Source organism: Phoca vitulina, unplaced genomic scaffold, assembly GCF_004348235.1.
Source record: "Phoca vitulina isolate PV1807 unplaced genomic scaffold, GSC_HSeal_1.0 scaffold7, whole genome shotgun sequence".
Classification (NCBI taxonomy): Eukaryota; Metazoa; Chordata; class Mammalia; order Carnivora; family Phocidae; genus Phoca; species Phoca vitulina.
Window position 1 is genome coordinate 30,279,304 of NW_022589710.1, and position 27,091 is coordinate 30,306,394.

At 33.6% G+C, this 27,091-nt stretch overlaps 1 protein-coding gene across 1 annotated transcript in view; it reads right to left on the reverse strand.

The window, feature by feature from the left end:
• Positions 1-631: 631 nt before the first annotated feature.
• The window catches only part of EXOC5 (exocyst complex component 5), a 57,502-nt gene continuing 31,042 nt past the window's right edge, over positions 632-27,091 (reverse strand). The window contains exons 8-18 of the mRNA XM_032405182.1: positions 23,807-23,851; positions 23,558-23,698; positions 22,496-22,578; positions 21,253-21,462; positions 19,530-19,677; positions 12,196-12,304; positions 7,962-8,082; positions 6,885-6,971; positions 3,666-3,774; positions 3,266-3,481; positions 632-2,611 (exon numbers count right to left, since the gene is read on the reverse strand). Coding sequence (XP_032261073.1) covers positions 2,423-2,611; positions 3,266-3,481; positions 3,666-3,774; positions 6,885-6,971; positions 7,962-8,082; positions 12,196-12,304; positions 19,530-19,677; positions 21,253-21,462; positions 22,496-22,578; positions 23,558-23,698; positions 23,807-23,851 — 1,458 coding nt within the window. The 3' untranslated portion in view covers positions 632-2,422. The remainder of the gene's footprint in view (positions 2,612-3,265; positions 3,482-3,665; positions 3,775-6,884; positions 6,972-7,961; positions 8,083-12,195; positions 12,305-19,529; positions 19,678-21,252; positions 21,463-22,495; positions 22,579-23,557; positions 23,699-23,806; positions 23,852-27,091) is intronic.

Below are 27,091 nucleotides of genomic sequence, written 5' to 3' on the forward strand. Positions count from 1 at the left end.
ACTAATATACAAAGTTCCATTATTGCTACCTAAAATTTTACCATGTGCACATGAAAAACATCTTACTTATTGATCATCTGAGTCATAAATTGTGGACAAAATTTTATAGTGGCCACAAATATACAAAATATTTTAAAAACTGGAATACAAAGAATGCAAGTAATGCATAGGGGTTTATACAACAAATTTTTTTTTTCTTAGAGTAAGATAATCAGTTTAGGTTAAATTTCTAATCTTATATTTTTCTCCAAAAAAAAGGAAATGAGAAGACCTATGCTATAAAAAATAAAGAACATCTTGAAAACTTAAATAGAAATAATTTTTAAAATTAAGTACACATATCCTAAAGATGTAAAAATGGAGTGAAATAAAAAAACAATTGCAGGGAATTTGTTTATTAAACATTAATATTAACACTTCTAAGTTAAGTATTCACTTAAGAGTTTTCTTTGTCACTGCCTTGGTCAATGGACATAATGGAAAATATTGCACAAAACTCAAGCATGGAAATAGTAATTAACAAAATATCTAAGCAACATGTATATGCTTTACATTTTAAAAATTAGTCCAAACAAAATAATTTGAAGCACTTCTCTGATTTGGAAGTCTTAAAATGTTCTCTCATGTTTTATTTAAGATTTTTTTCCTTTTTTTTTTTTTTTTTTTTTACAAATTGACACTGTGTACAAAGAGTTCAAATGGCCAGTAAAACTACTGCTTTAAAACTGTTGGCTTTCAGTAACAGAGGTATAATTTGAATTCACATCAGAGCTTTCTAAAATGGCAATAGTACAAGCATATGACTTTCTCTAGTATCCAAAATCTGTTCTGGCTTCCCTTGGCTAAGGAATAGAAAACTAGACAGCCTTCTAAAACTGCCACGATTTACTAAAATGCTTTGATAAAAGTTGGCATACTTCGTTTCTCTTCCTTACCTTGATAACACTGGGCTAAACAGAAAATGAAGAATATTCTGTCAATAGTAATTTAAACAGTAGCTAGCACTGGACCTGGAAATTTTGGTAAAATTGATGACCATTCAGAAACATAGTCTTAAAGGAAAAGTAGTTTGCCAAAATTAGGCCAAAAAGGCTACAAGGCTACATTAAAGGAAAAAAAATGCCAAGAATGAGCTGAACATTAAAGTTTATCTGTTCCTAGAAGATTATGAACACCACAAAGGAAGCTGAAACATTACATATAGATAAGAATGAATTCTTGCAGAGCAAGTTTATAGAAATTGTAGAGTAATAGCCTTTCTAAATTTCCACTTGATGTTTAAAATTTTATAAGTGATTTATTGTCACCATATTAAGCCAATTCAATTAACTCCAATCAGTAAGAACTGCTTCAGAAATGCCTTGAAAAAGATGACAGAAACTATAGATTTGAAAAGCAACCAGTTTTTACAAAGCTCATCTCCAGACTTAGAATATATAATGCTATCTATCAATTCCTGATTCCCCTTAAAATGTATTACTTATGTTTAGCCACCCCATCTTATTCCAGTTTAGCATTAAGAAAGAAATCTTAAAGGACTGCATTGTTGCTAAACACTGTCAATATTTCTCATATTCACCATTTAGACTAAACCTCATTTTACTTCCCTTATAATATTAAAATAATGAATAAACGTGGTCCTTTAGTTAAGGTCCTCCACCTTATCTTAAGTGAAATATAAAATAAGGTAGACTTATTAATTTCTTGCTAGCATTGGCTTAAAATCTGTTTACGAAATAAGAAATAGTAAACTTTAAGTTTTTTACCCAGAAAGCAGATGTATTCTGATCCACTCCTAATATCTACATAAAACATTTCATCATTTTAGTTTAGTTTATAACATTTTTCTTGGAATATTATTGTTGTACCTCAGGAAAAAAGCCAATTAACCAACTACAGAAATTATGCTCAATTATTAACCTTTTGAAAGAGGCAAAAGTTCTCTAGGAAAACCTAAAATAACTTGTTTAACAATTATCAAGTGCTGAAAAGGTCATTAAAAATTGGTAAATAATAAATGCAGTTTTGCTGTATTTTACCATTAATGCAAAATAGGATGGTGAAATTTTCCAATAGAATATGTTAAAGAATGTCAACTGGAACACTGGTAACATCTCATTTGTCTTCTGACACCAACATTTTCCAGGATGAAAACAGTGACATGTAGGTTCACAGAATTTGAAATTTAGAATTTGAAATTTATAAGTTCAAGAATGGAATTAAAATTCAACTTAAGGGGAAAAAGCAAAATATGGCTAGTAGTGTCCAAATTTCAAATAAAATCTCAAGGGTAAGTATGGCTGCTGTTTCTCCAAACAGTCATTTTTCCATAAAATGTTGGCTGTGTCATTAAGAAATCTCCTGTGCTTTCCATCAACCAAGGCCTGCTGAAGTACAACATGTTTCCCTTGTAAATTCAACCTCAGCTGAAATGTCGAGCAAGGCGGGCAGATCTATAGTCAGCACGAAGTTGTACAAAGGAGTGAAGAATGTTCTTGTCCAGATTAGCAAGTTGTTCTCCTGAGCAGACCTGCTTTAAATTATCTGGGGCAACTACCAGAAGATTGCAAAGTGCATGCAGAGTATCAAAGAGCTGTAATACCAGTGGAATCTGAATTGAAATAAGAGGAGAAAAAAAAATAACATTGAAACAAAACAATTTCTAGTTTTACAATTAGTTTCTCATTTATATATTATTCTCATTAATATACTATTAAGACTTACTAATGTGGGAGAATTCAATATTAAAAATTGTAAAAGCTCCTGAAAGTGTCAAAACTCAAATATTTCAGACATTACATAAACTTGATATAATCTTTTTGGGTGAAAAGGTCCATGTCAATTTCCTTCAATAGTAACAGTCATTTATACTTCTGTGGATCAGAATTAGTTACCATTAATTTAGCACTTTTCTTAAATAATTTAAGCCTTAAGGAAAAGGGATTTCAGAGAGATGTACATGAAGAAAGAACATATTTTCCTGATGTGTGATATATACAGCATTAGTTATGAAAGTCAACAATGTCATTTGGACTGTCGAATTGAAATATGGCCTTGTCTAAAATACAGCACAGAGCAAAAATGTATTAAGACTGAAAATATGATTAGAACAATACTTTTTCAGTTAGGAAATGTTAGATCTGTCTCACTATAATACCAGCAAGTTTTAAACTTTTCGGTAGTGATTATAAGTCAGCATGCATTTTTAATGGTCTGACTTATGTTCTTGAGCCTATTTACAAGTTTTATATTTGTGAATACATACCTTGAAGTCTTTGGCACACTTCCTATATTCAGCTACATCACAAATTGCTAACATGCCACCCATACAACTGTAGGAATATTGTTGAAGATGCTCATAAATAAGTCGATGAAAACGTACTCCAAGTTCCATCAAAACTGTATCCACATTCTTCCCATCCATGGAATTTTTAATCTTTTCCACTTGCTTTCTTACATAAGCACAGACTTTAACACAGGCCTGTAAAATTTTTTCTACACTTATTACATAGAAATGTGTATCAGTTTAGCTAAGGAGAAAATACATATAGTGTGTCTCATTAATTTCTAAGTATAAAAGAAAAAAACTTAGAGCACAGTAAGATACACCAATGAAAATGTTAAGCATAGTGGATATTACTAGTATACTGAATTATTTTACTCACGTTAGTATACTGAATCAAAACATTGTTTTCATCCTCTGGCTTAAAATCTGTTTTCTTTTGTTCTGTAGCCAAGATATGCTTCATCTGTCCAATCATACAATTTAAGGTCCTAGAGAATTAAGAACACCATATATTTGACCCATTTATTTTAAATTTACTTTAATTTATATTATTTATACTAAATTGAAATTATTTAATTTCAGAGCACCACAAAATTATTTACTATTGGTAGACTTTAGATTTTAGAAAAAATAAAGTCTAGGTCTTGCTATCAATGAACTCTTGGTTTTATTAGCTTCCTGTTCTTGCCCAATACTTTATTTAAGGTAATCTTAAAGATCTTAGAAACCTGTCACTAACTTACTTCCTTAACAACCATATACAGAGACTGGTTAGGAAGAGGGGAAGATAGAGGGTTAAGACAAATGGCCAACATTTGGAAGAATTAGTGAGATGAATAGGAGTTCCACAGTCTAAGGACAAGCAGGAAGCTGAACAAATGGTACTAAAGACTCAGTTGAGAAATGAGAACATGGGTTTGTAGAGGCACCAATAATGTTCAAGTTATATGCTATTCTCCAACAGCAATCAGCCACCCAGTTATGGGAATAAAAGAGACTGCACTGCTCCAAAACCTTGGATCTGTAAGATAGTTAAGGTTAACGGAAACAGATTTTAGGGTAATTATAAGGGACTAATTTAAGAGATGGATCAAACAACCTAAGCATAATAATGAATAAAGAAAAGGATAGAAGATTGGCAAAAGATAAATATATTAAGGGCTAGAGTTCCTGCTGAGGTCAGAAAGGTTATGGAATTGGAAGAACAGGAGGTTGTGAGCAATGAGTGGGATATTCAAGTTTCAAGTTTTTGTTATCAATGATAATGAGGTCTAGTAGGATATGAGAGTAGGTAGCTAAAATGAAGATGATGAAGAAAATGAATGGGTCACACACATGGAAGTAGAAATAAACTAAGATTTAAGTTTAAAAGAAAAACTGTAAGCCAGATGCCCAAATCCTCAATTAATGTAGACTAACATAAATGATTGAGAGACAACAGCAATAGGAAAAGATGATGTGAGTTTCAAAGGCAAAGGGGTTCTGACCTAACACCTATAGATGGATACTGGTCTGAAAATATCAGAGAAGAGATCAGGTGAATGCTCTGCTCACCTCTTGGCCCCATGGTACATGGGTAAAAAAATCAGAAGTTCACATTCATGAGACCACTACAGAATACTGTGCTTTCAATTAATCAACTAGTGCAAAGACTCTGAGATTAAGGCTTATACAGAATGACATTAAGAAGACACCAAGGAAATACATCTTTCCTATATCTCTGAAAGTTTAATATATCCAACCTCCCTATGTCCCAAATATGATTTTCAGGTATTCTGAGGTAAAGCAAGAAGAAACAAATTAAGTTAATATGAGGGATTTAGGTTAGGAAAATACATACTTCTTGAAGTGATGATTATAATGTGTACAATATACCATACACATTATAATTATATTAAATGAAATTATATATGGTTCTCATATGGTCCTGACTAAAAACAAAAGGGAGAGACCAGTTTTAGGATTATTCTAAGCATATAATTCAGTAAATTAGTCTCAGTAATTAATTTTATAATACCCTATTTTTCCTAGTTTTATTCTTCAATTTTATTTTTCTTACCTTCATTATCATATACTCAGTAGTAATTCTTGATCTTAGTGAGAAGATAATTGGGAGGTGAGCTGCAAGTTTGATACTGATAAAGTAAAAATTTCTTAATTTTTTGTAAATTAGAGTAGATTCGAGGCTATCCTTATACAGCACTGAAACTAACCTGCATTCAAATATGCTTTCTTAAACAGAAGAGAAAGGAACAGAATTACAGTAAGTGAAAAAGATATGCCCAAATCTAGTAGCACGGGCTTTAGAATTTGAGTTCCAGCTCTACCACCATTAACTGTGTTATCTTAGCACATTACATAATTTCTTTAAGCCTCCATTTCCTCATCTGTAGAACAGAAATAGTATTTCCTACCTAATAAATAAAATAATACAGGTAAAGGTCCTTGCACTGTGCCTAGCACACACCAAATGCTTGATAAGTGGTAACTATCATCATCATCAATATATGCCCACCACGTCATCTCAAGAAAAGAGACCCACTGCTCTACACTATTAACAGGTAATTAACTACAAAAAGTTATAAAAATTTTTGAATGCAGTCTGTATTCACTTAATGGAATTCACTTACAGAAAACAAGTATATTTATTTAAAGCATTTCAGATATAAGCCTAAAAATTCAAATGAAAATAAAATCCTCTATGTTACATATCATTTTTAAGGAGTCTGGAGAGAGAGAGGGAAAGAAAGAGGAGGAGGAGGAGAAAGTGGTAGCCTACAAAAATGGTTTTTCAATTGAATCTAGTTTAAAAGCATACCTAAACATACTGAAAACCTTTTCATGCTGCATTTATAATGGTGTTTTTACAATTTAAAAAATATGAGAGAAAAGGAGGGGCGACTGGCTGGCTCAGTCAGTGGAGAGTGTGACTCTTGGTATCAGGGTTGTTTGAGTCCCACATTGGTATCAGGGTTGTGTTTGGTATCAGGGTTGTGTGTGAGTCCCACTCTTGGTATCAGGGTTGTGTTCGAGTCCCACGTTGGTATCAGGTTGTGTTTGAGTCCCACTTTAAAATAAAAACTTTAGGGACGCCTGGGTGGCTCAGTCGGTTGGGCGTCTGCCTTCGGCTCGGGTCATGATCCCAGGGTCCTGGGATCGAGCCCCACATCGGGCTCCCTGCTCAGCAGGAAGCCTGCTTCTCCCTCTCCCTCTGCCCACTGCTCTGCCTACTTGTCCTCTCTCTCTCTCTCTCTGTCAAATAAATAAATAAATAATCTTTAAAAAAAAAAAAAAATTAATTAAAAAATAAATAAATAAAATAAAATCTTTAAAGGGGTGCCTGGGTGGTTCAGTTGGTTATACATCCGACTCTTGATTTCGGCTCAGGTCATGATCTCAGAGTCATAAGACTGAGCCCCGTGTCTGGCTCTGCGCTGAGCAGGGAGTCTGCTTGAGATTCTCTCTCTCTCTCCCCCGCTGCCCCTTCCCCCAATGCTCTTTCTCTCCAAAATAAATAAATAAATCTTAAAAAAAATCTTAAAAAGTAAATAAATTAAACATAAAAAATATAAGAGAAAAGGTAAAACTAACAACTTGCCTATCAATGCCAGTATCCAATTTCATCTCCATTTGTTCAATTATTTCTTTTTTCTTCTGAAGGCATTCAGATAACTTAGGAGAAGAGCTATTGAATGTTTAAAGGGAAAAAAAATCACATTAGTAGCCTTATAAAAGTTTTTCATACGCACATGTATATTGTTATAAACATTTATACATACACATATATTATTTTACTTTGCTCACAAATCCAAGAAGCACATAAGTAGTAATTACTATGCCCAATTCAATACTAGGAAATTATGTTGTATTACTATGCCTAATAGTCACACTAGGAAAAATTAACCAGTTAAACGAGAAGGAAGAGGAAGATTTAGATTTGTTACTTTCATCTAAGAGAAGATATCCCTTAAGAATATAAATATATGTGATTTTGCAATTTTGGGATTATTTGGTTTCCTTTTTAATTAGATATCTGTATTAAAAGTAAAACAAAAACACACACCAAAGGATATCACCAGAGTCTTAAGAATATAATAAATTATACTAATTAAAATGTGGAGACCAATAGCCAATCCAGCTGTATTTAACTTTCCTATATTATAAAAACAAATTTGACAATCATATTTGCCTTCTGAATGCCATCTAAATGTCAAAAACACCTAAACTATTAAGGAATCTGCAACCCTAATAGTTATGTGAATTCTGTGCTATGTGGCATTACAGCTCTTAAAATAGTACATTTCCTTTTAAAGTGTGATTCAGGGATCACAAGTGATCTTTATCTTTGAGACTGTTTTTGAATTAATTTCTTGGCATATCAATGTGTACAATAAAATGTTTAAAATTTTATCTTTTATTTTTCCTCTTTTTAAAAAATATTTTTCCTTTTTAATAACAGTATACATACAATTTTATAAGGCATGTTCACGTATATTCTACCTTATTTAATCCTCACGTACTTTAAAAGTTCACATAAATTGAGATATAAACCAAATCTTATTTAATGCCTTATTAAAATCTGTCCTATTAATCTTATAAAATTTTTGTTGTGTATCTTTATACATAGAGCATTATAAGAGTCACTGAAATACCAAAAAAAATCAATTTGACTAACCTTATTAGTGGCATAAGGTGATCATTAAACTGCTTGTCAAAAAGATGAAAAATAGTATTGGCCTGTTGCACAACATCCAAAAAATAGAGATTTGCATTCCTAGAATCTGAAGAAGGAATTCCTAAAATTGGAAGGCATGTACATATTAGAATCATACTTGAAGAAATTCATCTTGGCAACAGAAAAAAGAACACGGTATCATGAATAAAAGTCACTGCTATTTTAATAAATTAGCAATGATTTTTGTGGACAGAAGAGTAAAATTAAGTTTAATAACTTAATAAAATGAATCTAAAATTTTTACATGAAAATTTTCACCATCTACTCAGTCTTCATTATTTGCTGAGATAAACCAAAAATTAAATCAATAAATGAATCATCTTGGACTGTATCTTCTTTCCTTTCCCACTCTCACGCCCAGTGGTTCCACATGAGCCATGCATACACTTCCACCATTTTTCTTATAACAAGGCCTCATTATCTCTGGTAACAGTTAAAATAATTTTTTATTAGTTTCCTGGGTTCAAATCACTTTATCTTTTCTGCTATATATTGTTGCCAGAGTAACATACTTAAACTTACACATTTCACTCATCTTGCTCTCCATTATTTCCTCAAAAATATTCAAAGTCTCCTCACTGTCTAAAATTCATGGCATTCAAGCGACTCAACATGCTGACTCCAAAAAAGAGAGCTGACCTATCCAGACTTCAGTTTCCTCTTTTTTGTAGAAGAGCAGTCCATTCTAACCTTAGATGTTTGTGTTTCTAGCTAAAATTAAAAGGCATAATGGGCTAGGGAAAATATTCACGTATGAGAAAATAAAATTAATACCTAGAATTCTTTATAGGATGATGATTTTTTTCAAAGTTTTAAAAATGAAAGCAAAGGTGTTTCATTTTCCCATAAAAGACAAAATCACCAACTGGTAAGAAAATTAAAGGCTCCAGGGCGCCTGGGTGGCTCAGTTGGTTAAGCGACTGCCTTCGGCTCAGGTCATGATCCTGGAGTCCCGGGATCGAGTCCCACATTGGGCTCCCTGCTCGGCAGGGAGTCTGCTTCTCCCTCTGACCCTCTCATGCTCTCTCTGTCTCATTCTCTCTCTCAAATAAATAAAATCTTTAAAAAAAATAAAAAAATAAAAAAAATAAAAAGAAAATTAAAGGCTCCAACACAAACTTACAAAAGAAAAAAATAAAGTCAATACACATGTGGAAAATCCTATTAATCAAAGTTATTAAAATTAAGGTAATATTTATGTATATTTCTAACCACTAAATTAAAGTTTTTAAAAGAATATTCAATGTTATGCAGAAGAACTGGTACATGCAACAGCAGTGTAAATTAGGGCAAAAAAAACCCTTTTGGAAAAGGCTTTATGTATAGAAATTTTAAAAATTGGTAACACACTTTGTGGGTTTTTTTTGGTTTTTTGTTTTTTTTAAAGTAAACTCTAGCCCCAATATGGGGCTTGAACTCATAACCTAGAGATCAAGAGTTGCATGCTCTACCAACTGAGCCAGGCAGGTGTCTCTGGTAACATACTTTGCTCTGCTAACTTCACCTCTGGGATTTCATACAGAGAAAATAATTCAAAATAAGGAAAACACTTTAAGCTCTACAATGTTCACTGCAGCATTATTTATGTTACTAAACTGCTGGAAAAAACCCAGTATGTCTAGTAAGAGGGGATAGTTAATTTTATTTAACTTTGTAATATATATGCATGACAAAATTTTATACTATCATTAGAAATAATAGCAGTAAGTGCTAACTGAATGGCTGCAGGGAAGAAAATTTATGAATTATAAGAGACATTTTCATCCTACCAGTAAATTTTCTAAGTCCTTCCAAATTGTGAATACAGCTACTAAAATGAAGATGCTAGATTTGCATATGAGCTAAATAATAAATCCTTCATACCATATGGATTCAAATTCTTGTTACTTTTTCTCATTATCTTCTTTAATCTTCTTTTTTTTTTTTTAAAGATTTTATTTATTTATTTGAGAGAGAGAGAATGAGAGAGAGCGAGCACACGAGAGGGGGGAGGGTCAGAGGGAGAAGCAGACTCCCTGCCGAGCAGGGAGCCCGATGCGGGACTCGATCCAGGGACTCCAGGATCATGACCTGAGCCGAAGGCAGTCGCCTAACCAACTGAGCCACCCAGGCGCCCCTTCTTTAATCTTCTTAATATCTTTGAGGTATTATCATCCCAATACAAATTGCCACATTTAGTCATTTGCAAATGGCAAATGTTAAATACTTGATGTCAAGAGTTTGCTGTAATTGGGGTGCCTGGCTGGCTCAGTCAGAAGAGCATGCGACTCTTGATCTTGGGGTCATGAGTTTGAGCTCCACACTGGGTATTGAGATTACTTAAGAAAATAAATTAATAAACTTAAAAAAAAAAAAGAGTCTACTGTAATTAAGTTAAAAAAAAGCAGGATACAAATGCTTTTAATTTGTCCTGAGAGCAAATCTACAATCATGAGAGCAAATTAAAAAATGGGTAAGAATAAATCAAGTTTACTGAATTATGGGTAATTTTGCTTCAGTGTTAAAAAACATGAAAAATGATGTGATATACAGTCAATAAACATTTTTGAGCATCTGCTATGTGCTTTCTAAGTACTAGATAATAATGGTGAATAAGACAGATAAGATTCCTAGCCAAAAGAGCATATATGCTGTTTTCTTAAAATACTCTTTCTCCAAATACTCCATTTACTTTTTCACTCCATTCAGCTGTCTAGTTCATATAATTCCTCAGAGAGGCATCCTCTAACCAACCTCTCTAAAAAAAGTCCTCTGCTCCTGAATTCCCCATCCTACCTCCCCAACACTTCTCACTATCTTACTCAATTTTATTTTTCTTCATTGTACTTTCTAGTCATTTGTCTATCTTATCCCTAGGAATGAAAGCTCTGTGAGTGCAGGAGTAGGCATTTAAAAGTGAATGAATTCTGGTAAGTGGAGGCAGACATTAACAGATGAAAATTTCACTGTGATAAGTGCTATGAAAAACATTAATTCAGTGATGAAATAATGAATAACTAGGCTGGGAGTAGAGGGCTATCTTAGAGTAATCCACAAAAGCCTCTTTAAGAAGGTGACATCTTAGTTAACTGAGATCAGAGGTTGAAAAGTCAGGCATGAGAAGTGCTAAAGGAAAAGGGATTGGGGGATGGGGGAAAGCCTGAGTGAGAAAAAAAAGAATGAAGGCCAGAGTGGCTGATGGCTAAGGTAGTGAGAGGAAGTACAATATGAGAAGTGGATGAATACATAACAGGAGGACAGATCAAAAGCCATGCTTTTGTAAAGTTTGTTATTGTTTTTCCCCTAAAATTAATAGGAAGTCCCTGATAGGTCTTAAACAAGGAAATGATAATCAAACTGTTATGTGGAGTCAGTAATGTGGAAAGGTTGAGAATGTATACAGAAAGGCCAGTAAGGAATGGATAAAGATGATGGTATTTAAATTAGGGTGGCATTAGTAGAGCTTGAGAAAAGTAGATGAATTTGAGTTATGTTTGGAAGTATAGGATTTGCTGACAGACTAGCTATCAGGTTTGATGAAAAGGAAGAAATATGGCAACTCCTATGTTTGGGGCCTGAGCAACTAGTAAATAGTAATGCCTTTTAAGGACATGGGGAAGAATGGGAGTAGAACAAGTTTAAATGGAAGATAAAGAGTTTCGGTAGGGATATGTTAAATTTGAGATGCACACTGAACAGGTGGAAAGTTCAAAGAGGGAACTACATTAATGCGGTTGGAATTTAGGGAAGAAATCATTATTATCCTATTAATTACCAGTAAACCTGAAAGACCAAAAGCAAAAGAAAAATTTTAATATGAATCTATTCCTTTCCAGGCTTATTTTGGAATATTTTCCTTTCTAAACTTTACATTACTCAACTGCTTCAACCAGAATTGCTGTCACCTTCAGTTCTGCTCCTTTGACATTTTATAACTTGTAGCATTGTACCACATTCTGCCATACACTGTAGTGACTTATGTAGCTTGCCCTGCCCTGTTTGATGTAAGCAATATGAGAGAACTGTCTCTTTCTGCGCCTGACAAACTCTTGCTTTATAGATGCTCAAAAAGCATTATTCACTGCATTGAACTGAATTTGATATAAAGAGTTGAATATATACAAAACATTATGCATACAGTTAATCAAGCATGATCAAAGGAATTTAACACAAAATATAACACAAATATACTTACCAGCAAGTCCTGTTTCCAAAGCATAATCAATATGCTCAATACATAAAAATTCCACAAGAATGGTAAAAATTCTAAAGGCATTCCTTGGTAAATCAGAAGGATCAGAGAGCTTTAAAAACAAAAACCAAATACATCACTCCTAAAGTCTATCTTTAAAAAAAGGGCTTTTTTTTTTTTTTTTAAGCAATCAACTTTGTATACGATGTACCCAGTATTCAGGTATCAAAATGATAACTTATGCCTCTTCCTCTCCACCCCCAAAGCCTCTCTCACATACATAGACATATAGTTACAATGCTTCATATTTATCTACAATTCTCCTGGCTTAGACTAGATCAATATTTTTCTCACCTGGATTGCAATCCATTAGTGGATTGCGACAAGAAAGAAAGAGGGAAGAGAAGAGAGAATCAATAGTAAATAAAGTATAATGTACATGTTAAAACCACATATAGTTTTATGAAATACACATACACACAAAAACATCATACACATACGCATACATATAACAAAGATCCACTGGACTGCTATGTAAAATCCATTTCTTATAGGTTGTGGTCAAAGAAGTTTCAGAGCCACCAACTTTAACAAAAGCTATTCTAGCAAAACTCAGAATAAAAAGGATTCTCTATTCTTCTGGGGGGTGGGAATGGGGAAATCGATAACAAATGCACTATAAAATATGACAGGCTCAAATCCCAGCTTCATCACTTCCTCTTTGAGTAAACCCTTAAGATATTATTTAACCCCACCTGGCCTCAATTTCTTCATCTGTAAGGTGGGAATAATATTAACAGTACTTACATCCTAGTCCTGAGGTGAGAATAAAATATAAAAATGCACATAAAGTATTTTTAGCACAATGTATGGCACACAGTAAACTTACAATAATAAATGTTCATTTTGCTGTTGATATTGCTGATGATTAGTCAGAAGAATTATTAGTAATTATGGTAAGAAAATGAAATCTCTCTTTAAAAAGTTAGAAAACTACCTCTCAACATCTTATAACTCCTTTCTGTATTATTTATCAACTGATTGTTGCCTCTTTGTAGTCTATTCATTTACCTTTCTCAGAGCAATGCTTATTATCTGATATAAAGAGCTGGGAGCTGAACTGCATAACCCCTTTAAAAACCCTATTATAAATACTGATTTGGTATTACTCAATTCCCTTCCTGATCTTCTTAATACCACCTCAAAGTTTACTCTTCGCTAGTCGCTCTACCACAACCTTTACCTCCCTTCTTTGCTCACTGATGCTCAACAGATGCCCTTAACAAGCAATAAAGAATAAACTTTTCACCCTCCTCCTGTTTACATTCATATATCCATGCATAATTGATAGAAGAGGTAGACAGAAAATTGATAGGCAGACAGAAGATGTAAACAACCCTGTCAATCAACTGGACCTGACATTTATAGAATACTCCATCTAACAACATCAGGATATACACTTCTTTTTTCAAGTATACACAAAACATTTATAAAGATGGATCATATCCTGGACTAAAACAAGTCTCAACAAATTTAAAACAGATTCACATCATACAAAGTATGTCCTCTAACCACAACAGGATTAAATTTGAATCAATAACAGAAAGAACTAGAAAATACCCCAATATCTGACAACTAAAACACTTCTAAATCACTCTTGGGCCAAAAGAAATCAAAAGGGAAATTTAGAAGTATTTTGAACTGAATGAAAATAAATACAACATATCAAAATTTGTGGTATGTAGCTAAAGCTTACCTTAGAGAGAAATTTATAAGACTAAATGTTTATATTAGAGAAGAACGGTCTCAAATCAATGACCTCAGTTCCCACCTTACAAAACTAAACAAAGAAGGGCAAATGAAACCCAACGAAGCAGCAGAAAAGTAATAAAGAGTGGAAACTGATGAAACACAAAACAAAAGAATAGAGAAAAATCAATGATACCAAAAGGTGATTCTTTGGGAAAATCAATAAAACTGATAAACCTCTAGCCAGACTGATCAAGGAAAAAATATACAAATTACTGATATCAAGAATGAAAAGGTGACATCACTATAGATTCTACAGATATTACAAGGATAATAAGGAAATATCATGAACAACTTAATCCCAATAAATTCAAACATTTATGTGAAATATACAAATCCTTAAAGACATGAACTACCAAAGCTCAATTAAAAAGAAATAGGTACCTTAAATAGTTCTAAATCTATTAAAGAAGTTGGATTTGTAGTTAAAAACCCTCACAACGAAAACCGCAGGCCCAAATTATTTCACTGGTAAATTCAAGCAAACATTTAAGGAAGAAATAATATCAATTTTACACAAACTCTTCCAGAAAATTAAAGAGGAAGAAATATTTTCCAACTCATTCTACAAGGCCAACATTACCCTGATAACCAAAACTAGACAAAGACATTGTGTGAAAAAAATATATGTATAAGTCAATATCCCTCATGAACACAAACACAAAAATTCTAAACAAAAGTTCAGCAAACCTAATCCAACAAAATATACACAGGATAATACCTGATAACCAAGGGGAGTTTATCAAAGGAATGCAAGGTTAACATTTGGAAATCAATGTAACTCAGCATACTAACATAATAAAAAGAAAGCATTTGACAAAATCCAACACCTAATCTTATAAAAACTCAGAAAACTAAAAATAAAAGCATTTCCTCAATCTGATAAGGAGCATCTGTGAAAAACCTATAATTAATATCATACTTAATGGTGAAAGACTCAATGCTTTATTCTTTTTTTTTTTTTTTTTAAAGATTTATTTATTTATTTGAGAGAACAAGAATGAGAGAGAGAGAGAGTACATGAGAGGGGGGAGGGTCAGAGGAGAAGCAGGCTCCTCGCTGAGCAGGGAGCCCGATGCGGGACTCGATCCCAGGACTCCGGGATCATGACCTGAGCCGAAGGCAGTTGCTTAACCAACTGAGCCACCCAGGCGCCCTCAATGCTTTATTCTTAAGATCAAGAATAATACAAGGTATTTGCTCTCACCACTTCCATTCATCATTGTACTGGAGGTTCTGAGCAATGCAATAATGCAAGAGAACAAAATAATAGGTTTCTATACTAGAAAGGAATAAGTAAAACTGACTTATTGGCAGACTCCATGATAGACTATTTAGAAAATCCTTTGGAATCTACAAAAAAAAAAAAAAAGCGCTACTAGAACTAATAAGTTTGGTTAAGTTGCAGGTATAAAGTCAACATATAAAAATCAACTGTTTTTCTATACACTGACAACAGAGTATCAAAAATACAAATTAAAAAATACCACTTGCATTACATTAAAATAGCACAAAAAATGTTAAATACTCAGGGATAAACCTTGTGTGCTAAAAAATTACAAAACTTTGGTAAGGAAAATTAAAGAAAACTTAAATAAATGGACAGATATACTTTATTCGTAGACTGAACACTCAATATTATTAAGATGTCACTTCTCCACAAACAGAACTATAGATTCAATGCAATCAAAACCCCAAACTTTTTTTCCCCAGAGACTGACAAACTGGTTATAAGACATATGAGGATGCAAAATAATTTATATGAAAATATTAGGGGACTGACACTACCTAATTCAAGACTTAATTACAGTGATCAAGACAGTGTAGTATTGGCACAAAGACAAATAGGTCGATGGAACAGAATAGAGTCCAGAAACAGATCCACATATAAATTGTCAAGCAGTTTTCGACAAAGGTTCCAAAGTAATTGAGTGGAGAAAGGATAGTCTTTCCAATAAATAACGCTTAAACAACTGGATACCTAAATGCAAAAAACTGAACTTTGATCCATACACCATAGGACATGTATAAATTAACTCAAAACTGATCATAGACCTAAATGTAAAACTAAAACCCAATAAGATATCACTACACACCGTTAGGCTGTCTAAAATTAAAAGGACTGATCATGGGGCGCCTGGGTGGCTCAGTTGTTAAGCATCTGCCTTCGGCTCAGGTCATGATCCCAAGGTCCTGGGATCGAGTCCCACATCGGGCTCCCTGCTCCGCAGGAGGCCTGCTTCTCCCTCTCCCCCTACTTGTGTTCCCTCTCTCGCTGTGTCTCTGTCAAATAAATAAATAAAATCTTAAAAAAAAAAAAAAAGGATTGATCATACCAAATGTTGGAGATCATGGGGAGCAAATGAAACTTTTACACATTGCTGGCAGGAATGGCAAATGAAACAACAACCTTGGAAAATAGTTTGGCAGTTTCTTTAAAAGAAATACCATATGAATCAGCCATATTGCTACTAAGTATATACCCAAGAGAAATGAAAGCATATGTCTGCATAAAGACATATACATGAATGTTCACAGCAACTTCATTCATAATAGTCAAACACTGAAATCAATCTAAATGTCTATCAATAGTTAAGCAGATATACTGTGGTATATTCATGCAAGGAAATACTACTCTGCAATAGAAAGGAGCATACTAATACACACAACAACATGGATGAATTTCTAAATAATCATGCTGAGTGAAAGAAGCCAGAAACACATGTACATATTATAACATACCATGTACTATTTATAAAAACTAGAAAATTGATGAACCTCTTAAAGACATCCTATTTAGCTTTCAAGACTCAGTCCTCAAATGTCGCCTTCTTTTTGAAAACAAATCTATAGTGACATAAAGCTGATCAGTGGTTCTCTGAGGATAGAAGTGAAGGGAGAGGAAAGGGGGATTATAAAAGGACAAAAGGAAACTTTTTGAGGTGATGGATTCATTATCCTGACTGAAGTTATAGCTTCAGAAATGTAGACATAACTTACCAAAGTTATCAAACTGTGCAGTTTAAATATATGCAGTTTACAGAATGTCAAAGGTATCTCAAAGTTATTTTTTTTAAAAGGAAAAAAGCACCAATTTGCTCATTACACTGCCCTTTTTTAATAATCCTTTAAAGTTTGCATCATCTACAAGGTCAAGTCTAAATTTCTATCCATGGTGTACAAAGAGTTTCTGTTTACCTTTGCAATTTCCTTTCTCATTACTCTCCCATGTACATTTTTATTTCAAGCATTTTATGCTGCACATCTGATCTTTGTATATTACTTTTTACATGTACTATTCTCTGCAAGAATCGCCTTCTTGAAGATATCCTATGTAGCTTTAAGACTCAGGCTTAAAAAGTCCCCTTCTTTTTGAAACCTTTTCAAATAAATACTCTTCCTCAATTCTTTAACCAGGCAGAGCTGGTTGCACTGTCTTTGGTCCCAGCAGGGTATATACCTATTTTGCACTGATTATTTATATGTCTACCTCCTTTCTCCACACTATTCAAAAGTAATATATATGTCTTATTTTTATATCCTCAGTGCCTAACATAGCAGCTGGTACAAAGTAAACACATGTTTCTTGGATCAGATTGTGCTGAACTTCAACTGAATTTCTATCTTGTAACTTTCCAGACAAAAGGTCAGGACACTGAGCTAGTTACTATGATTCAAACAACATAATGTTGACTGCTTCAGGTTCAATAATGTTTAGAAATATTTTAACACATTTCCAGCATTCAGAAAACTAGAGATAATAATTTACCAAATATACCCATCACCCACCCACATATGTCATATCTTTTTTTTTTTTTAAGATTTTATTTACCCATTTGACAGAGAGAGACACAGCGAGAGAGGGAACACAACCAGGGGCAGTGGGAGAGGGAGAAGCAGGCTTCCTGCAGAGCAGGGAGCCCGATGTGGGGCTCGACCCCAGAACCCTGGGATCATGACCTGAGCCGAAGGCAGATGCTTAACGACTGAACCACCCAGGCGCCCCCAGATGTGTCATATCTTAACATTTTTTCCAAATGTACTTCAGATTTTTTTTCTTTTTTTGGGGGGGCAGGGGAGTCCTACATATGGATGAAGTCCCTTAGGTACTCCTCCCTCGTGGCAAACACTACCCTGAATCTATCATGCTTATGCTTGTGCACATCCCTAAACAATATAAGGGTATTCTTCTACTTTTTAAAACTTTATATAGTGGCATTATACTGAATATATCTTTTCCCCATTTTGTTCTTTTCACTCAACACTGTATTTTTGAGATTTTTTTTGTTGATACATGTTGATACTCTAGTCATTTAAATTGTTGTACAGTTTTCTAGTGTATGAACAATGTCAATTTATCAATTCTCTTTTCAAGGCACACTTAATTTGCTTCTAATTTTTCACCATGATAAACAATGCTGCTATGATGTTAGACATGGCATGTAGACCTATGAGTTTCTCTAATGAATTCCGAGTTACTATCCGAAGTAACTATACCAATTTTTACTTCCATTGGTAGTGTAAGAAAATTTATATTGCTCCACATCCTTACTATCATCAGACTTAATTTTTGCAGACTGAATGAGACAGTATTTTCCCATTTTAAGTTTCATTTTCCTATTAGTGAGACTGAATATCTTACTGGTAATTTACATTTTCTGTATTTCTTTACATGTTTAGTGGTCGAGCCAGGTTTTGAGTCCACCTCTGGCCGACTCCAGAGACCTCACTCTTGGCTACCACATATAATGGAGTCAGATGATAGTTTCTTTATTTACTGAGAACCCACTATGTGCGTTTATTAGTCTTTGTTTTCTATTGATTTATATTTATATGTATAATTTATATTGATTTACTGTCTGTCAATATAAAATAGACATATATATCAATACAAATAAAAAAATTAAGACTGCCTCAACTCTCAGTTCCACTGCTTAAGAAGTATGTATCTCAGTTTCTTCATCTGTAAAATGGAATAAAAACCTCACAAGGTTGTTACAATGATTAAATGAGCTGATGTATATCTAAAGTGCTTTGGAACATAGTATATGCTATACAATTATTTGCCACTATTATTTGTTTTACATAATCTTCTGCTAGTAATATTGGTTACAAATACCTTCTTGCAGACTGTGACTTAGCTGTTTCCTTTGTTAAAGTGCATTTGTTGGAAAGAAATTCTAAATTTTAATGGAGTCAACTTTTCCTTTGATACCTCGGTTCTTAAGACATCCTTCTTTCCCTAATGCTCTATTTCTTTATGAGATGGCTCTAAACCTCCCTTTCATATCTTGATTTAATATATCGTACAGAAGAAATATTTGGTATATTCAACTTTTGAAATTATATTAAAATACACTTCTAAATAATTTTGAAATAATTCTGTTCTCCAAAACAAAACCTCTATAATTTTTTATTACAAAAAATAGTTGTTCCTAACCAGAGAGCAGATTTATATCTTACTATAAACAAGGCAAAGATTAAAAAACACAACCATATAAATAAAATAAATTTATAACTACTCTTACCCTATGACATCTTTCAAAGGCTTGTTTGGTTTCTTGTAAAAGATTAACCACCACTTCTTGAGACAGGAAAGTTTCCCCATGAGTATCGATACTTGGCCCCAATGGTAAGTTGGTACGTTGTCTAATTCTCTCTTTCAAATCCTGAATACTAATGCATCATAACAACAAATGAAAAGAGAACACTTTACTATACACAGATTTCAATTTCAAGTACTCTTCAACTTAAGTTGTATATAGCAACAGAGAAAAATGGACCAATTGCCAGACATAAAAGTTCTAATTCCAATAATTAGTTCTGTAAAGTGAAATAAGCTTTAATCTCTAAACATACGATTTTCAACTGAAAAATGAGTATATTTGGAGTTGTGACCTTTAAAGTCTCTTTCAGCTCTATAATTCTGACTCAAGAGCCAAAAATTTGTTTGGTTTCCTTATGAAGTGGACTATTCCAAATAAGTTAATATAACTAAATGGTTCTGCTTAAAATAAACTTTAAAAATTTAGTGCTTTTTAAATATATCTAACCATTTGAGCATATTGCACATTTCTTTATCATTATTAAACAAGATATATTAAACATAATTTAGCTTTTCTTAATGACTGAGGGTATACTTTGAACATTTATTTTATGGTGGTTTTAGAAGGTTGGATTTCTTTTGCTCCTAGAATACCTAGCTCTAGACCACTATGAACTTTTTTTTTAAAAAAAGATTTTATTTTTGGGGCGCCTGGGTGGCTCAGTTGGTTAAGCATCTGCCTTCGGCTCAGGTCATGATCCCGGAGTCCCGGGATCAAGCCCCGCACCAGGCTCCCTGCTCAGTGAGGAGCCTGCTTCTCCCTCCTCCCTCTGGTCCTCTCCCTGCTCATGCTCTCTCTCATTCTCTTGCTCTCAAATAAACAAATAAAATCTTTAAAGATTTTATTTTTTTTAATTAATCTCTACCCCAACATGGGGCTTGAACTTACAATCCTGACATCAAGAGTTGCATACTCCACTGACTGAGCCAGCCACACACCCCAAACTATTTTTTTTTTTAATTATCATGATTGTTCTTTAGTTTTTCTCTTCCCTTACTTGCTGCTGCCTTTCAGATGTCACTTCTTATTCCTAATTATAACCTCTCCCTGATCACTATTTAGTATATAAAAAACTGGGAAACAAGAAACTGATTTGAGTGTACTCTGTACTCTAGTTATATGGCTCCGCATAAGTCATTCTGCTTCATTCTAGAATCAAATTGGTCCCAGACAGTTGAGATCTGGGTAACAGATGCCACCAATCCTATAGCAAATCATTTTCTTCTAGTATGTGAATAATCACAGGTTTTAAGGTATTAATTAAATAATTTTATGCCCAAGTATTAAAAAGCTCAGGATACCTAAACTGTAAACTATTTGCTATTTTTTCCCACACCTGCAACAACAAAAAATGATGTGCTTCTTAGTTAATAACCTGGAATAATTTACTCAGTCTGGAAAAAAAAAGAAAGGAGACTACAGAACTCTTTATAGTGCTGGTATTCTGCTTTACATTTTAATTACATTATGTTAGGTCATTTCAACATGTGGTTCAAGAGACAGGATTTGATCAATGGTGTAAATAAGCTGGGTTAAATGAGTTCTTCACAGAAAATTCACTGTCAATATTTGACAACTTTGTCCAAATATAATAAAGGTCTTAAAATCTTTAGTTTTAACTACAACATTTAACAGAAACACTCACCCTCCTGTGCCAATGGATCTCTTTTGATGGTTTTTTGAGTCATAATAGCGCTGTAGGATCATAGCACTTCTGCTTTTCAAATATCCAGTCTCCACCTCAATATAGTTCTCCAAATAGGAAATGAAAATGGATTTGATAAGCTTCGACAAGAAAGTCTGTTTATCAGTACCTAAGTTAAACTCCATCAACTTGCTGGAAAGGTTTGTGGTTCTTTTCATGGAAAAGGGGGAAAAAATTAATGTATATTTTAGGTACAGTGACAATACTAAGGAATATATATTTTTACAATGTGATTTTAATAACTTATGTTAAACCACCATTTCTTAAACCTTGGAAGGCACTTAGGATACAGAGAGCAGCTGCATAGGGCTATATATAAAGTAGAATGGATATTACAAACAACATTGTGGCTTAGAAAACTGACTAGGGATAATCTCCTAGGGATGACTTAGAAGAAACCAAGGCAACCAACCAGTCTAGAAATGGCAACAGTGGCAGAATGACTTCAATATGTTCTAATGCCATTCATGACATGGTACCCACGTCAGAATACTGAGAGATCTACTTTCTGTTCATTCTGTTTTGTCTTTGTCCATGTGGACTTTCCTCTAATTTTCTGTTTCACATTATTAAAGACAGGCTCACAATAAGTGTTGTTGGGATGGACTTCCTGATTATGGTTACTTTTGAAAACCCTCCTCTCAAAATGATGACACTGATGAACAACAACAGGACTGGGAAAAAAAACTCCCTAAGCAGCTTCTGATACGGTATTTCCAAATGTTACACTTGTATTTACAAAGCCCAAGGCAAATTTTCATATCAGACTTAAGGCTGAAACTGTCATTTGTTAAGAATTTGTGACTTTCTCAATTTCTAAAGTTTTAACTGCCAGATAAATGTAATTATACTATGTCTTAGAGAAAAAAATTAAAGAATAGTGAACTAGCTTACAATTAAAACCAGAAACAAAATTCTTGAGTCTTAACGTAAAGAAAGTTACATTAAAATACATGACTATACAGCATAATATCCAATTCCTTAAGTTAACATGCTAAGAATACTGCTCTTTGTACTACAGTAGTCTATATAACCAAGCATTTAATGCTAAAAGGTATACTACTATCTACAAACTATTACTCAAAAATACCTGAATACTTCATTTTCTATTAAAAAAAAAAAAAAAAGGAAAGAAAATCTGAGATGTTACTATTTTCCTATTTTCTAGTAATTAAAAGCATACCTTGTATATAAATCATAGAGATTTTTGAGATACTGCTCTGCATCAGACTTCCTACATTCTTCTAACTGGTCTTTCACAAAACTCTGAAAAAAAAGTCAACATTTTATCAATTAAGTAAATATTAAATTATATATTTTTCTCTAAAATTATTCCACATTCTTGAATTGTTCTGATTAAAATACAATGGAAAAGGCAATGCATAGAAAATATACCAATATAAAAAAAATAAGAACATAGGTTTCTAATTTTTAATGCTTCTCATATTTACCTGTTCATCTATAGCACTCTTAGGAATAAGTATTAAGAATTTCAAAATTTCTTTTGAAACTGGCCTATCTTGCCTCATTAAGTACATTTAAAAAACAAAACCTGAGGCTATACTGATATAGTCAATTCCTTAAGAAACAGCATTTCCCAAACTGTGGCCTGGGTAACCCTAGTGTCCCTTGAGACATTAACAGGCATTACTCTAAAATTTTAGACTCCTGTTTTCAGAGAATCACAATACATATTAGTGCTGTTAAAGGATATTAAGAGTCCTGAATTGTGTTTTAAAAACAAACACTTCTTTAATGTTGCTTAATCCGGTAGTAAACATAGTTTAGGAAATGTTGTTTTAATGTACAGTGCTATGGGAGTCAAGGTTGTAAATTAAATTACTGTGTTTTTTCTTTTCATGTTAGTACATATTATAAAAAATTCTATAGATTGCACTTGTAATTCTTACCCAATTTCACAAATGCCATCTATTGGTCAAAGTAAGGACCCAATAAAAATAAAAATCTGAGGTTTCCCCTCTACAACCTGTTATAACTACTATTGCTGCTGGAATAAATTTCAAACGTGCTCTGATGATACTTAGTGATTATGATTAGCACCTTTTTTCTTGATGAACAATATTTTTTACAAAAGCATGATACTATCATTCCTTTCCCCTTCACTGAATAGATTACTATCCCAAAGGGCATTACATGAATAAACTAAACTTTTAAAAAACTTTTAAAACAGAGGAAAAAAATCACATATTGCCTTAAGAACTATTTAGTCATTGTTTAAAATTACCTGTAGTTTGACTTCAAATACATTTTGAATAAGTTTAGCCAGTACTGTTTCTGGATTGCTAAAGATATCTCCAACTTGTTTGTTCACTCGTTGGCAGAGTATCGCTGCATCTTCAAATATATCATTTCTCAAGTAAGCACCCTAAACAGAGGCATTTTACATAAGTGAGTATATAATTTTTAAATGGTTTTAAAAACACAAATTAGCATAAAATAAAATAAAATCCAATAAAGTATACTATTATGTTACCTCCTGGCACTGCTTTATATAAACATCAACACAATGGGAATAACCCTACGAAGAAGAAAGAAATACATCATCACAGTTCTGGTTTAACAACAATAATTATAACAGTAATAATCTCAATAAAAAAGTTCTTGTATGTAATAAAGCTATGTCTATGTGACATAGACATAGCTATATATATATATTCATTAGATATAAAGCTATATCTAATGAATCACCAATAGTAATAGTTGTTGGACTTAAATAAAATTAATAGTAGAAAACTAATAATATAGTATTTCTCCCAGTTGCTTTCTATGAAATTGATCACCTGGTTCATATCCTTGCAGGACTTTAGAATGAAAGAAGAACCCTGAGGTATGAGTTCTGTACAGTCATTTTGCCCTATGATCACCTAGCCATCTCCTTCAACTCTAAAACATGTATTTGTGTGCATGCTCCCCCACACACACAGATTCACAATCTTGAAAAAAGGCTTATATATATATATATACATAAGTATACGTATGTATATACATGTATACACATGTATGTATTTCCTTCTTTACTCTCTTGAATTCAAAGCATTTGTGTTCCCCTGCAAGAATCTGAACAGAGCTGTACTTAACTGGCATTCTGGAAATTTACTTTTAAAATTCAATCTATTTTAGCAGAACATATTTAAAAAAATAATTTGTCATATTAAGCTCTCTTTAATGATTTGTATTCATTAACAAATCATACATAAAAACAAGTAAGCAATGCAAAGTATACAATCGTCTTAAGAGCCATTCTTAATACGCATGCAGATATTTTACTTAAATGAAAAGTCTAAAAAATAACTTCTATTTCCCTACTCAGATACAAATATAAAGAAACAGATTTTTTATATATATTTTTGTGTGTATTTGTTCTTTTTTTCTTTTAGATTTTATTTAAATTAGTTAACATATATCATATTACTGGTTTCAGTGGTAGAAATTTAGTGATTCATCACTTGCATGTAACACCCAGTGCTCATTACAACAAGTGCCCTCCTTAATGCCCATCGCCCATTAACCCATCCCCCTCCCCTCCAGCAACCCTGTTTGATCCCTATACTTAAGAGTTTCTTGGGATGCCTGGGGGGTCAGTCGGTTAAGCATATGCCTTCAGCTCAAGTCATAATCCCAGAGTCCTGGGATCAAGCCCGATGTTGGGGTCCCTGCTCAGTGGGGAGCCTGCTTCTCCCTCTCCCTCTGCAGCTCCCCGCTTGTGCGCTCTCTGTCAAATAAATAAAATCTAAAAAAAAAAGTTTCTTACGGTTTGCCTCCCTCTGTTTTTATCTTATTTTTCCTTCCCTTCCCCTATGTTCATCTGTTTTGTTCCTTAAATTCCACATGAGTGACATCATATGGTATTTGTCTTTTTCTGCCTGACTTATTTTGCTTAGCATAATACACTCTAGTTCCAACCACATCACTGCAAATGACAAGATTTCATTCTTTTTGATGCCTGAATAATATTCCATTGTATATATACACCATACACCACATCTTTTATCCATTCATCAGTCGATGACATCTGGGCTCTTTCCATATTTTGGCTATTGTGGACATTGTTGCTATCAACCTCGAGGTGCACGTGCCCCTTTGAATCAGTGTTTTTGTATTCTTTGGGTAAATACCTAGTAGTGCAATTGCTCAATCATAGGGTAGTTCTATTTTTAACTTTCTGAGGAACCTCCATACCGTTTCCAGAGTGGCTGCACCCGTGTGCATTCCCACCAACGGTGTCCCTTTCTCCACATCCTCACCAACATCTGTTGTTTCCTGACTTGTTAATCTTAGCCATTCTAACTGGTGTGAAGTGGTATCTCATTGTGGTTTTGATTTGTATTTCCCTGATGCCCAGTGATGTGGAGCGTTTTTCATGTGTCTGCTAGCCATTTGTATGTTTTCTCTGGAGAAATGTCTGTTCATGTCTTCTGCCCATTTCTTGACTGGATTTTTTGGGGGGTTTTTTTGGTGTTGAGGTTGGTAAGTTCTTTACAGATTTTGGATACTAGCCCTTTATAAGATATGTCATTTGCAAATATCTTCTCCCATTCCATTCATTGCCTTTTAGTTTTGTTGATTGTTTCCTTTGCTGTGCAGAAGCTTATCTTGAAGTCCCAATAGTTCATTTTTGTTTTTATTTCCCTTGCCTCCCAGAGACGTATTTAATAAGAAGTTGCTGCGTCTGAGGTCAAGGAGATTGCTGCCTGTGTTCTCCTCTAGGATTTTGATGGATTTCTGCCTCACATTTAGGTCTTTCATCCATTTTGAATTTTTTTGTGTATGGTGTAAGAAAGTGGTCCAATTTCATTCTTCTGCATGTGGCTGTCCAATTTTCCCAACACCATTTGTTGAAGAGACTGTCTTTTTTCCACTGGATATTCTTTCCTGTTTTGTCAAAGATTAGTTGACCACAGAGTTGTAGGTCCATTTCTGGGTTCTCTATTCTGTTCCATTGATCTATGTGTTTTTGTGTCAGTAGCAGACTGTCTTAATGATGACAGCTTTGTAATACAGCTTGTGATGCCACCAGCTTTGGTTTTCTTTTTCAACATTCCTTTGGCTATTTGGGGTCTTTTCTGGTTTCATACAAATTTTAGGATTGTTTGTTCCAGTTCTGTGAAAAATGCTGGTGTTATTTTGATAGGGATTGCATTGAATGTGCAGATTGCTTTGGGTAGTACAGACATTTTAACAATGCTTATTCTTCCAAACCATGAGCATAGAATGTTTTTCCATTTCTTTGTGTCTTCCTCAATTTCTTTCACAAGTGTTCTATAGTTTTCAGAGTACAGATCTTTTACCTCTTTGGTTGGATTGTTCCTAGGTATCTTATGGTTCTAGGTGCAATTGTAAATAGCATCGATTCCTTGACTTCTCTTTTTGCTGCTTCATTACTGGTGTATAGAAATGCAATAGACTTCTTTGCAGTTTTATTTCCTGTGACATTGCTGAATTTCTGTATCATCTGTAGCAGTTTTTTGGAGGAGTCTTTTCAGGTTTTCTACAGAGTATCATGTCATCTATGAAGTGTGAGCCTGACTTCTTCCTTGCTGATTTCGATGCCTTTTTTTTTTGTTGTCTGATTGCAGAGGCTAGGACTTCCAGTACTATGTTCAACAGCAGTGGTGAAAGTGCACATCCCTGTCATGTTCCTGACCTTAGGGGAGAAGTTCTCAGTTTTTCCCCATTGAGGATGATAGTAGCTGTGGGTCTTTTATATATGGCCTTTATTATGTTTAGGTATGTTCCATCTATTCCTACTTTCTTGAGG